The sequence below is a fragment of the Panthera onca genome, chromosome D2 (assembly GCF_046562875.1).
Source record: "Panthera onca isolate mPanOnc1 chromosome D2, mPanOnc1 haplotype 2, whole genome shotgun sequence".
NCBI lineage: Eukaryota > Metazoa > Chordata > Mammalia > Carnivora > Felidae > Panthera > Panthera onca.
In genome coordinates, this window is record NC_138349.1 from 3,032,501 (window position 1) to 3,045,000 (window position 12,500).

General features: G+C 57.6%; 1 protein-coding gene across 10 annotated transcripts in view; it reads left to right on the plus strand.

The window, feature by feature from the left end:
* EBF3 (EBF transcription factor 3) overlaps positions 1-12,500 on the plus strand; it is a 119,067-nt gene that overhangs the window by 87,783 nt on the left and 18,784 nt on the right. For all 10 annotated transcript variants that reach the window (XM_078434989.2, XM_078434980.2, XM_078434983.2 and 7 more), the window contains exons 9-10: positions 677-807; positions 1,270-1,396. In XM_078434989.2, the coding sequence (XP_078291115.1) occupies positions 677-807; positions 1,270-1,396 (258 nt within the window). The remainder of the gene's footprint in view (positions 1-676; positions 808-1,269; positions 1,397-12,500) is intronic.

Sequence of the window (12,500 nt, forward strand, 5' to 3'; positions counted from 1 at the left end):
GGCCGCCCCAGCGCCATTGTAATAACTCATGCAAATGCGAGGGCTCCCGAGACAAAGAGAGGTCAGGCCAGCGGCTCGGGGATTCCTGTCGACAAACAATATTAGATGTAAAATGTGTACCTTTGACAAAAGTATTAATATAGTGCTTTTGATTTTTTTTTTCCTGATGAAAAGTGAAAAGTAGTAATTGTGGAGTGACAGAGGAAAATGAAGTTTTGAACCAAAAGGCAAAGTTCGCGGATGAAACAACCCAACCCAATTAACTGCTTATGAGGAATCGAAATGCAAGGCATTTACTCTCCTACCCCCCTCGACAACCTTTTGATTGACTCTGCTCAGATCTGTACAGCAAAGCAGATAAATCGACGTGCTACATGTGCACCATGCTTAATCATTTGTAATAGTCATATTTGCCCTGACACATAATTTGCTATATCAAGCCAGCTTTTTTTCCTTGCTCACCAGCATTCTGTGGCTTGGCCTTTGCTTTATAAAACATTTAATAGTTTGCTTTAAACACATCAACATGCTGACGTACGATTGCCCTTTGCGTGCCGCCTGAAGGAACAGCCCTCCTCTCGTCCCGCTGCGCCGCACGCCCCACACACGGCGGGCAGAGTGGCCGGAATCGGGGGCCGGGGCTCTAAGGTGTGCGTTCTCTGTCTTGTGCGAGCAGCCACTCCGTGCATCAAGGCCATCAGCCCCAGTGAAGGCTGGACCACGGGGGGAGCCACCGTGATCATAATCGGAGACAATTTCTTCGACGGCCTGCAAGTCGTGTTCGGAACCATGTTGGTGTGGAGCGAGGTAAGCCTGGGAGCCTCTCCCCCGAGCGGCCTGGCGAGCTGTCCGTGGGGTGCCGACCCCGGGCACCCTGTCCCAAACGGCTCGCCTGTGGCAGGGGCTCCTCCGGTGGGTGGGCGCGGAGCCCCCCAACCCTGGGGTTTCAAACCTGCCGTAGGAGGCCCCTCAGCGCCCTGCAACAATTAGTGCTAGAATTACCAGAAGCGGGTTTAGGGAGACATATGGTGGCAATTTTCATATGAATGATGCCCTGTGGCCTTTCCTGCAAAGTAAAACCCAGGATCGTTTGCAGATATTTTTCTTAAAGAACACGGCAGATCCCCAGTGTCTGGGTGACAGCGAGGGGAGAGCATGCCGGGACATTCCGGGACATTCCGGGACGATGGTCCAATTTGTGCTCGTTTTGGTAATTCCGCCCACCCGGCCAGCGCCTCTGAAAGCCTGTTCACTGTGTGGTTCTTGTAGCTCATCACCCCCCATGCCATCCGCGTGCAGACCCCACCGCGGCACATTCCTGGAGTCGTTGAAGTGACCCTGTCCTACAAATCCAAGCAGTTCTGTAAAGGTGCTCCTGGGCGGTTTGTCTACACCGGTGAGTTCACGTTTCCGACTTCGGATGTCTCCTCCCCGTGACAGGCTGGGAGAGGGCCCCTTGGGCCTGCACAGGCGGGTCCCCCATGAGCACAGGCGAAGTCCCCCGGGCCCAAGGGCTGGTCCAGTCGGGCGCACGGTTTCCGCATCCTCGTCTGAGTTGGCGAAGCTGTGGACGGGTGCAGCCCCCTCGGGCCGTGTGGTCCGGGCCCCTCCCCACATCCGTGCACCTTGCCCTTCCGGCCCGTAAAGCAAAGCGGTGGCCTCGTCAGCGACAAGTCACTTCCAGCCCGCATCGGGCGGCTACCCGTGTGCCCGCGCCGTCACTCCGCGTGGCTGCTGGTGACGTTGCCGCTCACTTGCACAAGTTGGGACTCCGAGATTACACACGTGTCACGTGCCCGAGGCCGCACACGCCGTAAACAGGGGTAAGCCAGGTGTCTGCTCCAGGCCCTATGCTGTGATCCTCTTTCTGGGAGGGTCTCAAACTTGTGTCACCAGACAGGGTCGCCCCTGAGATTACGCGGAGTTGTTTTATACGACGCTCTGCCCACACGGGTGCTCAGTTAACACCGTGTGTCCGAGGTTGCTCTTGACAAACGCCATAAATAAACTCAAGGTGTCTTTGCATTTTGATGGCCTCCTAGCCAACTGCAAAAGTTGTAACGTTTGAGAAGGGTTTGTACCGCTGGGCAGCACCTGCCGAAACCCCGTGGGGCGGCAGGGATGGGCGCTTGTTCTATTCCTACCGTGGCCTTGACGTGGTGGCGTGGTGAGGGGGCAGGGGGGTCCGTGCCGGGAGCCTGGGCTGGGCGCGGGCTTGACAACGCGCCGTCACTGGCTGCAGGATGCCCCAGAGCGGGTGTGGCCTCCCTTCCTCTGGGATGTGGGCCTCTCTGTCCACCAGGCGGGGGGTGGGTGGAGGGACGCTGTCCGCGTAGGGGTGTGAAGAGGAAGGAGAGCTTACTCACGCACTCCCCCTTGTAGGAAGGGTTGAATGGGTGTGGGACGAAAACTGAAGATTCTTCCAGCACCGCTTCCCATAGGCCCGACATCACCTCAGGGGTGGGCCTGACTTGGGTCCTCTCAGAGCCATGACTGTCGTCCCCAGAGGCGTCCAGACCCTTAACAGCTTGGCCGCCAGCGATACCTGGGGTCCTCGATCGGGGGGCGTTTCCTCCTCTGTTGTCTGTCCCAGTGCCCTGCCACACGGTCAAGGTGGGAGAGGAGGTGTCCACGCTAAGGGCTGTTCCTCTTATGGGACCAGCACACGCTCCCAGGAGCCCAGAACTGCCAAGGAACAAGGGGGAAGTGGACGTAGCGAAAAGCTATGGGTGCGCATCCTGGGCCCTGTGCTGGGGTCTGGGCGCTTTTGGCTCCCTGGGAAGATCCAGACGCTGAGAGGGTCAGCTCCTCGAGTCTGTGAGGCCCCCCGTGTGTCTCATGCAAAATGGGGTTATGCAACGTGGGGCATCTTGGGAGTGTCCACGCGTCTCCGACGAGTGCTGGGTGGTGGGTCCAGCCAGGTGCCAGGTCCCTGGGCGGTGTGGCCAGAGATCCGTCCTGTACCCAGTGGGGCCTCTGTGCCCCTCCGTGTTCACAGCTCACGGGCGCCGCACGTCTCTGGCCTGTGAACTTGACGCTGTGCAAGCACCCCTCTGCCTGGTGTTGGCCGGAGGTCCTGGGCCCGGTGCCTCCTGACCCCTCTGAGTCCCACTCTCTCGCCGGCCTGCCCCCGTGGGTTTTGTGTAGGTCAGGGAGAACTTAGGGGCCACGTCTGCCCCAGGTGCGCTCTCACAGGCGGCACCTTCTGTGGATGGTCAGGGTGACTGCCGTCAGGGGCCTCGGCTCGTCCAAGGAGGAGACATTTCCTGTCTCCTCACAGCCGTGTTGTGTGTGGGCTCACGCGTCTGCCACGTGACATGGGCGTCCTGGCTGGTGGAAGGCCCTGCCGTGAGCATGTCCGAATGCGGCCAGCCCGACCTGCCCATCCGCACAGACACGGAGGACGGGCTCTCCCACAGCAGTTATTCTGCCCATCATCCTGGTTCGAGGCCTCAGCGGTGCCTTCAGGGGCTGCTGTCATAGATCAGACCTTCGCATCTGCAGGATTGGGTGGGGTGGGGGTGGGGGGGGCGGGTCAGTGGCGTTTTGAGAAGGACGTGATGACAGAAAGGTCCGGTTCTGCTCTCTGGCTGCAGGAGGGGCCGGGCTGAGCTTTGGAGACCAGCACAGGAAAATGAGAAACCGTGTGGGGGTGGGGCCGCCTGTCACTGGCCAGCAGGGGTCACGTGTGCAGGGCCCCTAGGAGCAGTATTGCCCGGGTGGGGGGGCTGGCTGGGTGCCGGGGTGGCTCTCGGTGCACAACACCTTCCTTGGCTTCCTCTCCCGGGTCTGGGCTGCTCCAGGGTTATCCCCCAAGAGTGCCGGCTGCCACCCGCTGTCCCTGGTGCCATCTTCCATTTCTGCGGGGTGGACGTCGTGTCCCCCACCCCCACGCTGACTGGGCTTCTAGGGCCATAGGTTCAGGGTCCCCTCTGCCCATGCAGAGTTCTCCCACGAATGGGCGTTTCAATGAGGCCATTCAGTGAGCTCAGGCTTTCCGAGCGGGAGGCTAATCTATTGCCCCCCCCCCCCCCCCAGCCTCAATCATTAACGGGAATATACATTTCAAACGCTGTGTAAGGGATACGGGGCCCCGTACACTCTCAGGGAGCAGAGGAAAGGTGGGGTCATAACCTGTCTGACCTGGAAGCTTCTGTCTGATTTGCATTGCCCTGAAATTGATGGGGACAATGAAGTAATCACTGGGAATTGCACTCTCCCCCCTGAAAATCGAGCCAGCCCTTCTGGACGTCGGGACACGGGCGCGCAGCCCCTGCAGGGAGGGCGCCGTCCCCTGGGCATCTGGCTCCTATCAGTCCCGGAGGCTGCCGGGACACCCTCACGGTGAACCTTCCTGGCCGAGGCAGCCAGGCCCCGGGGATAATGAACCTGCCCGAGGAGGAGGGGCCCCGCCCGCCAGACGCAAAAGGCCTAAATGATCTGTTTACAGTGATCTGAGAAACACCAGATTTTTTCAGAACCAGACCCGATCAGTCAACCCGGAGTGGGTGTGGGTGCTCTCTGCTGCCCCCGCCCCGGGCCCGTCCATCCGTCCGTCCTTCCGGGCCCTCTGGCCTGCTGCTTTGAACCACTATCAAGGCCGAATTACCTTGGGAGGTAGTGGCAGTTCAGTTGATTAGCATGGTGAATTAAAAGAAGGAGTCACAAGTGACCTGTCCGGCTCCTCCACACGGGTCCTTTGTATTCCCAGTGCGTCTCACCCCTGTTGTAAGAAGGTCAAAAATGAGAGAGAGAGAACAATTTTCAAGCGGCTAGCACTTAGGAGCAGAATTAACAATCACTCTGTATGTAATTGCCAGTTAATAGTAAATTGCCTTTTAGACTGTAAAATGCAATATAAACGGGTAGGCACCTAAAATTAAATTAATGAGATATTTGCTGCATTTAAAAGTGAATCGTGCAAATTAATAACTGAGCGCAATGCTTGTTTTAATATTTGTCTGATAGCGTGTCATTTGCTTGTTTAATAGTAATTAAACTAGTCCTAGGGTAGCCTACCTGAGAAACTCCTGGTATGGGCAGACCAAACGGTTTCACATTCATAACTTCGCCAGGAGAAACACATCGAGTTGTTAAGAGCAGTAAGAAATAATTTTTCAATTAGGATGTAGGCATTGCCGCGTTACTTGATTGAGACAAATTGGGATTTGTACGCTTCTAATTGAAATTACGTTAGAACGAAAACTCGTTTCACAGACACGTTTCCGCGTGTGAGGCGTTCTTGCACGAATGTGACTGTCGCTGTTGCCGCGAAGCGTCCACGTGGCGAAACTGTTTCCTGGGGCACAGACACACCGAAGCTGGTCCGTCGTGGCTCCCCTTCAAGCGTCGTCCCGCGGGTGTCCCGGGGTGGGGGTGGGGGGGCTCTTAGGGTTGACGTCCTGCGCCTGAATGCTTGGCTGACCCACCTTCATTTTAGAGATTTCTTTTGCTCAATTACAGAAATTATCACAAATTACCGGGAGACGACATATTGTGTGCCACAGGCCAAAGCCAGTTACGGATCAAGGTCCTGGCAGTTAACGGCATGTCCAGAGTGGCCGCGGCGGGAGCCGGAGCGCTGCACGCGTGGGCCAGGCTCAGGTCTGCAGTGCGTTTACTTGGCGGGGACATGAAAACGATTATTTTCTGCACAAAGATGTGCATTCAGTTTCCGGCTTGTGAAATCATTACTCAGCCAGTAATTGCTAACAGTTTGTGTTCTTTCCGATACAGTATTTATGTTGTCGTTTGTTTGAAGTCAGATTGTGCCTTAATCGGGGGACGTGTCAAGGCGGGGACCGCCCTGTCCTCAGGTGTTGTCCTGGCCCTATGGGGTGACCGTTTCTGCGCCCAGGGCCTTCTGTGGCCTCCGGCAGACTTCCACCATTTACCCCCCACCTCCTGTCACCCCTTGAAAGGCACTCATGTTTCTGAAGTGGTTTAAAGATCTTTTGTGTGCATTCAGATGTGATTCTGTCAACAGCACGGTGACACGCTGTAGAGTCAATAGTGCCCTTCGACCACAGGCAGCCCCAACCAGCCGTCCCCCCGGCCGGCGCTCTTCAGACAGATTACTTGTACCCACAGCACAAATGATTCCTAGTTCCCCCCCTCCCCCATCATACTGTTTTCACTGTGCTAAACTGGATGCTGATGGCTTCTCGTCAATGGAAGCCACCTGATTATTTCAATGACAAATATTTAACCACATGTGTGGACCTGGTGGAGAAACAAATACTGTAATTACGGGCCCTGGAGTTTGGGGAAGCTTCCAGCCATGGAACCGTCTGCTGTGGCCAGTGAGGCCCCGTGGCTCTTGGCTGTTCCCTGTCTGCTCCTCTCTGTTGGCCACGACGGGGTTCACGGCTCCTACCCGGCGGTCGGAGGGTCCCTGGCAGGTAGACGCCTTGGCTTTTCTGTGAGGTTTGTGATGTGGGGCCTGTGTTTTCAGCTCAGGCCGTGTCCGGGCCTGTCCGGAGTCGGAGGGCCGGGACAGCTGTCTGCCTCGCGCACATCTCCTGCACCCACCGCCATTTCTTGTCCCAACGCAGCTGGGCTCAAGAGCCCGGGCTCTTGTCATTTGTTTGCATGCTGGCGGTAGAGGGCGGATTTCTTTTTAATGTTTATTTCTGAGAGAGACAGAGACAGAGTGTGAGTGGGGGACGGGCAGAGAGGGAGACACAGAATCCGAAGCAGGCTCCAGGCTCCGGGCTGCCGGCACAGAGCCCGACAGGCGGGGCTCGAACTCACAAACCGCGAGATCGTGACCTGAGCTGAAGCTGGACGCTCGGCCGACTGAGCCCCCCCGGGCGCCCCTAGAGGGCAGAGTTTTGCCCTCTGACTGGGACGGTGTGTGCCTGGGGCTGGCTGGTCGTCTTTGGGGTCATTGGCAGGACTCCTCGGGGCCCGGGGGGAAGGGAGGGCACCCACCTGGTGCCCTCTGCACTGTGCGGTTCAGCATGAGGCCAGGTGGACGTCAGTGAACCTGCCGGCATGCTGCCTGGGCCCTGGCGGTGTGGACATCCACAACATGCCCGTCTCAGGCCTGGCGCTGGGAGGGCTCCCGGGGTCACCGCTGTCCCCTTGCCTCCTGTCTCGAAGGAGGCCCAGAGAATGAGACACACCGCTTGTGCTATTGCACAAGTAGACTATTTGTCCTAATCAGTGACACCCATTTACTAGAATTGCTTAAAATGAACTATACCTCATACAGAAATCGCACATTTAGAGACTTCCATTCATCATCTGAAAATTGAGGGCCAGTAAACTTTTCTGCTCCTCCAGTGGGATCGTAGGCATGCATCAAAATGTTAAAAATGATTGGTGAGAGGGAGCTGTCACCCATTTATCAAGGAAAAGAACATTATTTGCTAATTTCCCAACCAGGCTGGTGACAGGGTGCTTCGTCTTTGGACCCACGGTGACCAGCATGGCCTTTTTGTTATTAGTACAAGTCAAGCGCTTTTGGGCAGTTGCTAACAAGACACATTTGTCTGTCATCAGAGGGGCTGTGGTTGTTTTCCAAGTGGCTGTGACCAAAGTCCGCTCCCTGCGCCCCGATTGGCCGTGCTTCCCGGGGCCGCGCTAACCCAGGAGGAGAAACCAACTGATAAATCACGAAGTTTCCATGTCAAGGTGAAGGTATTGACTCTCCGGCACCAAACCTGACAAAATGTAGCCGAGAGGACACAGCCATTTATCTTCCCCAAAGGACAAAAGGGTCATCCGGGTTTCACTCAGTGGTCGTCGAGACGTGGACGGGCGGAGGAGGGGGCCTGGCCCTCTGCCCGCTGAGTCCCCGGCACGGGTAGGCTCCCTGGCTTCCCTGCCCGCCCGGGGGGCCACGGGGAGAGTCACGGAAGGGGATGGGCTCACGTGTGGGGGGGTCTGTTCCGAGCCTCTGGTTGGCACGGATGCCTCGCGCGTTTCTGAGAACAGCTTGGAAAGGGCACGGGGGTGGGGAACGGATGAACCCCCCATTCGAAAGCACAACGTGAAATACAGTCAGCTGAAGCGCACAGCAAAGCAGAGATAACAAATGTGCAAATAAAATCCCGCAACTCACCCTGGCGAAAATCTACGAGTCCGGCGATGGAGACCAAGGGAGGCGTCGGAACAACCTTTCGATGGAGAACCTTAGACGGAAGCGTGTGGTGCTTTCAGCGCTAAAGAAGGGGACTAGGTCAGGTGTCTCTGTGATCCTGGGAGAACAGAAGCCAGGACTACGTGTCGCCGAGCCCCGGCAGGGATGCCACGGCCTCCTCCCGCCGGGTCCGTTTGGCTGGACGCGGGGCACGGTGCAGGGCCCAGGCTCGACGTGGACAGCGAGTGCGGTCCACTGTGGCATGCCGCACAGGCTGGGACGGGGACGCCCTGCGAGCTCCAGGGCGGCCTGGGCTTTGTTCGGGGAAGGTCTGCGCACCTGTCCGTACACACTTGTTCCGTGGTGACTTGGATCCCAAAAGCTCAGCCTGAGAAAAAGTACTTGTAAGAAATGATCATTCAGATCAGTTGGGCCTTTCTGATTCATTGTAGAAAATGCAAAATGAGTGATTCTTTTCTTAGAATGGTTTTTCAATAAAAGAAGAACAAAGTGGAAAGCTATTAGTGACGCGGACGATTTGCTGCCCTCCCCCCCCCCCCCCCCCCCCGCAAAAAAATAGAAGTTTCAAATACTCTTAACGAGCATACGGAGTAAGTTGTCCCCACCAGGGACCTGAGTGTATGTGGTGTTGCACGTATGCTCTGGAAGGCTCATTACAGACCGTGTTAAACTTTAAATACAGAAACTCCCGTGGAGACAATTGGCCGCTGCAGATTGTGCTAAGCATTGGTGTAAATCATCTTTAGAGGGAGTTTAAGGTGCAGCCTGGCGGTGGGTCTGTCTGTCCCTCCTCCTGTGCAGACTCCCCCTTCCCTGCCCTCGTGCGGCGGGCCTGCCTCACCTCTCCCACTCACGGAAACCCTGCTGCCGAGCGTGGGTCCCAGGGCCGGGGTCCTCTCCCGCTCTGAGCGTCGGATGACCCTTGAGGACCTAGGTCAGGACCCCGAGGTGGCCAGATGCGGGGGATTCTGCCAGATTCCTTCTCTGTCTTGTCACGCCTTATTCTCCGAGGAGAAGGCCCTTGCCCGATGCCCCTCCGACCTCCTCATCGCAGCCCCAGGGACACTGGACGGAGGGTGGGGGGCTGGGGGCCTGCAGGGTCGGACCCCTCTCCAGTCTTGTGGATCTGGGTGCCCGGCACTGGCAGGCAGCCACAGGCTTTCCCACAAAAAGTCAGTCCATCCCTGGTGTTGGAGACCAACTGGTGCTTTTTCTAACGAACCCTCCCCGGTACAGAAACATCCCATGTAAAGTTTTAGGCCCCTCGGTGCTGGGCTGGTGGACAAGCCCCAGGTCAAGGGATTGCAGCCACTACAGCGGTTTTGTGGGTGTAGGAGCTACGTGACGTGGCTTTACCACGTACCTGGCATTGGACGACAGCACGTTCCCGGGCTAAAGCCTGTAAATTCAGAGGTCGTTTCAGAGTTGACTTGTTTAAATACCACGAAAACGAGGTGTGGCGGTGCAGTGTCCCACGGCTCCCTGCCTGGGGGGGGGGGGCTCATGCTGACGTTCTACTGTCACAGCCCCCACGACAGCGCCCCAGGTTGCTGGAGCTTCGTCAGGGTGCCGTGGAGAACAGCCTGGGTGCTTGGGGCCCTGCACCCCCGTCACCCATGCGCCCCCGCCCCTCACGCGCCCCCGCCCCTCACGGCCCAGAGTTCTGCAGAGGCTCACGGCACCTGTCCTCTGCCCTTGGAACACACGATTACCAGGAACGACGTTAAAGACGAGCAGGGTGTGGAAGGACGCGATAGTGAAGCTCCCTGTCCACGCGATTTGGAACTTAGCCTGGTGTTGGAAAACACTCAGGGTTTGCCCGATGCCCACCCACACCAGGTACTCAGCGGGGCCCTGCAGGCGATTCGGAGAAGGGGGGATCTGGGTCTCACCGGTGCTCGGGGTGAGGCAGCCCTCGACGGTGGGTTCCTCGGCAGAGGAAGGAGCCGTGATGCCGGGTTCTGGGCCGCACCCGGCCGATGTCTGATGCATGAGCCCCGTTTATAGTCTTGCTGACTCACAGTCTTATGGGAACGGAACAGGATATGGAAAAGAAGTGAATAAAACAGTGCTAAAAGTTGCTAAGTTCTGTGAGGAAGGGACAGCCGAGGCACCGGGGGTCTCCTAGGAGGGAGGTGGTGCGGGTGGCTGGGGAGGCCGCCCTGGATGTGGGCAGCAGGGGTGGGGAGTTTCCAGGCAGGGAGAAGAGTGTGGACCGAGCGTGAACTCCGAGCCAGTCTGGGTGAGAGGCAGGGCTGCGGGGTGGCGGGGAGGTCCCGTGAGGCCACAGGGGCCTTCCGATCCCAGTACGCCGTGGGATTTCAGGACACCTTGTATGGAAGCAAAACCGTTTTACGTGAGCACGTAACTCAGAGTCCTGTGTGCAAGGACTGTGGTTGGGGATCCTAGCATTTACGTTAATCTTGGTGATGGCCTCGAGGGCTCTGCCTTAGAACATTCCTGTTCCTCACCCAGCTTGAAAACCAGGAGTGGGGGCCGCCTGAGTGGAGACTGCAAAGGGCAGTGACGTTGGGAAGCCGTTACGCTCCGTAAATGGGAGGCCTTCCCTGTGAACCCCCCTTCCCCAAAGCCGGGGTCGGCCTCCTTCACCCCTGGGTAGACCTCTCTTCTTTACAGAAGTGCCGGCAGCGCCCTTATCACGAGACGACGTTCCGACCAGGAACGACCAGGAAGAGCGTTTTCCTCGGTGGAGGGAGAGCTGGTGTGTAGAGTCTAATCCAGATTAGAGATGCTACCTTCACTTGAAATCTAGTTTTTTATGCAGATGGAATTCACGTGGCATAAAATTCACCCAAAGCGTATACTTCGTAGGTTTTAGTCTGTGGACAGAGTTGTGCAAGCGTTGTTCATTCAAGAACACTTTCACTGCATGGAAAGGAGCGCTGTACCCGTGAGCGGTCCCTGGGCGTTCCCCGTTCCTGTCCCTTGCCTCCCCCTGCGCCCCCAGCTCCCCTCCTGTGCACTTGCCCTCTCCTGACGTTTCACGTAAATGGAATCACGCAGCACGCGGCCCTCTGTGACTGGCGTCTTTCACTCGGTGGCACGTCGGCCGCACGGTAGCCCACGTCAGATCTTCGTTCCTCTGCAAGGCTGAGTACCGTGCAGTTCACCAGCTCACAGACACGTGGGTAATCACAGGTGCTGAAACCTTGGGGTGGACACGGGACAGTGTCACATTCACCTAAACGTTTGTGTGGACGGAGGATGGTGTCACATTCACCTTGGCCTCCCCCCCCCCCCCGTCAAAAATGTGGCGACCCCTCCTGCTGCCGTGCACCTCGCGTGGGGCAGGTTAGGTGCCGTGACACAGGGTGGCGGCCCCACCCTCGGGGAGGAGGACGGGCCCCGAGCGAGTGAGTGGACGGCTGGGAGTGTGGGCCCGCGGTGGGGGTGGGGCGGGGGGCTGGCTGGCTTCGGCGGCACGGGGGCGGGGGTCTTTCCGCAGCAGGAACACCCCCAGCCTTGGGAGTTGGGGGGGCGGGTATTACTTTCAGAGCTCATTCTTCAGCTTCTGTCTGAACAGAGATTTTACGCTGGTTTAGAGTGTGCAAATCCATTGCCGGGATGGTTCTCCACAGAGCGTTATGTTGCCTGTTTGGGTTTTAAGACCTTTCCTTGAAAGACCATCTCTAAGAGGTTTAGCAGCACCAGGACACTTGACTTTTCTTTCTCGGGGAAAGGATGACGGCCAGCGCGAGACCTCTCGTGCACAGAGCGCGGTTTCAGTGGCCGGCCTCTCCTCTTGTTTGGAGGCTCTTTATACGTAGAGGGAGCTCCCGTCTGTCGGGACAGCCTTGGTGGGGGGGCGCGGGGGTTGCGGGACGGCCAGGGCCCCTCGCCCACCCCGGAGCCGCCGCCGTGGGGAGTCTGTCTCCGGGCTCCCCGTCCCTGGAGACGGAGCCGTCCGGGAAGTGAGGGCGGCTGATACGCAGGTGCCTTAGTTTTCCTTAGCTGCCGGGCCGGGCTCGGCAGGTGTAGTTTCGCCATGCTGTGAAAGCTGTAATCCAGTGTATTCTTTGAGGTATGTAAACAGAATTGTTTGAATGCAATCCAGTAGTTGTCAGCAAGGGTATTATTTTGGTAACAAGGAAGATGAGCTGTCCCCTTTTCTGCATTTGGTGTCACATCACAATGCTGTCATCCGCTGCCAGGCGGTGGTGAATGGAAGCGGGTCCCTGTGCACAGGCCGGGCTGGGCTGCGTGTGTGAACAATATTCCCCATACGAACGGGGAGGCACCTGACTTCCAATTAGAAGTCAAGCGTGGCATTTTTCCCATCCTCGGAAGTCTTGCTTTCGGAAAATACCCTTCGGCTGGCGGGTCGGAGGGGCTTCCGTGGCGGCGGCCACACGTGGACCAGAGGCGGGCCGGG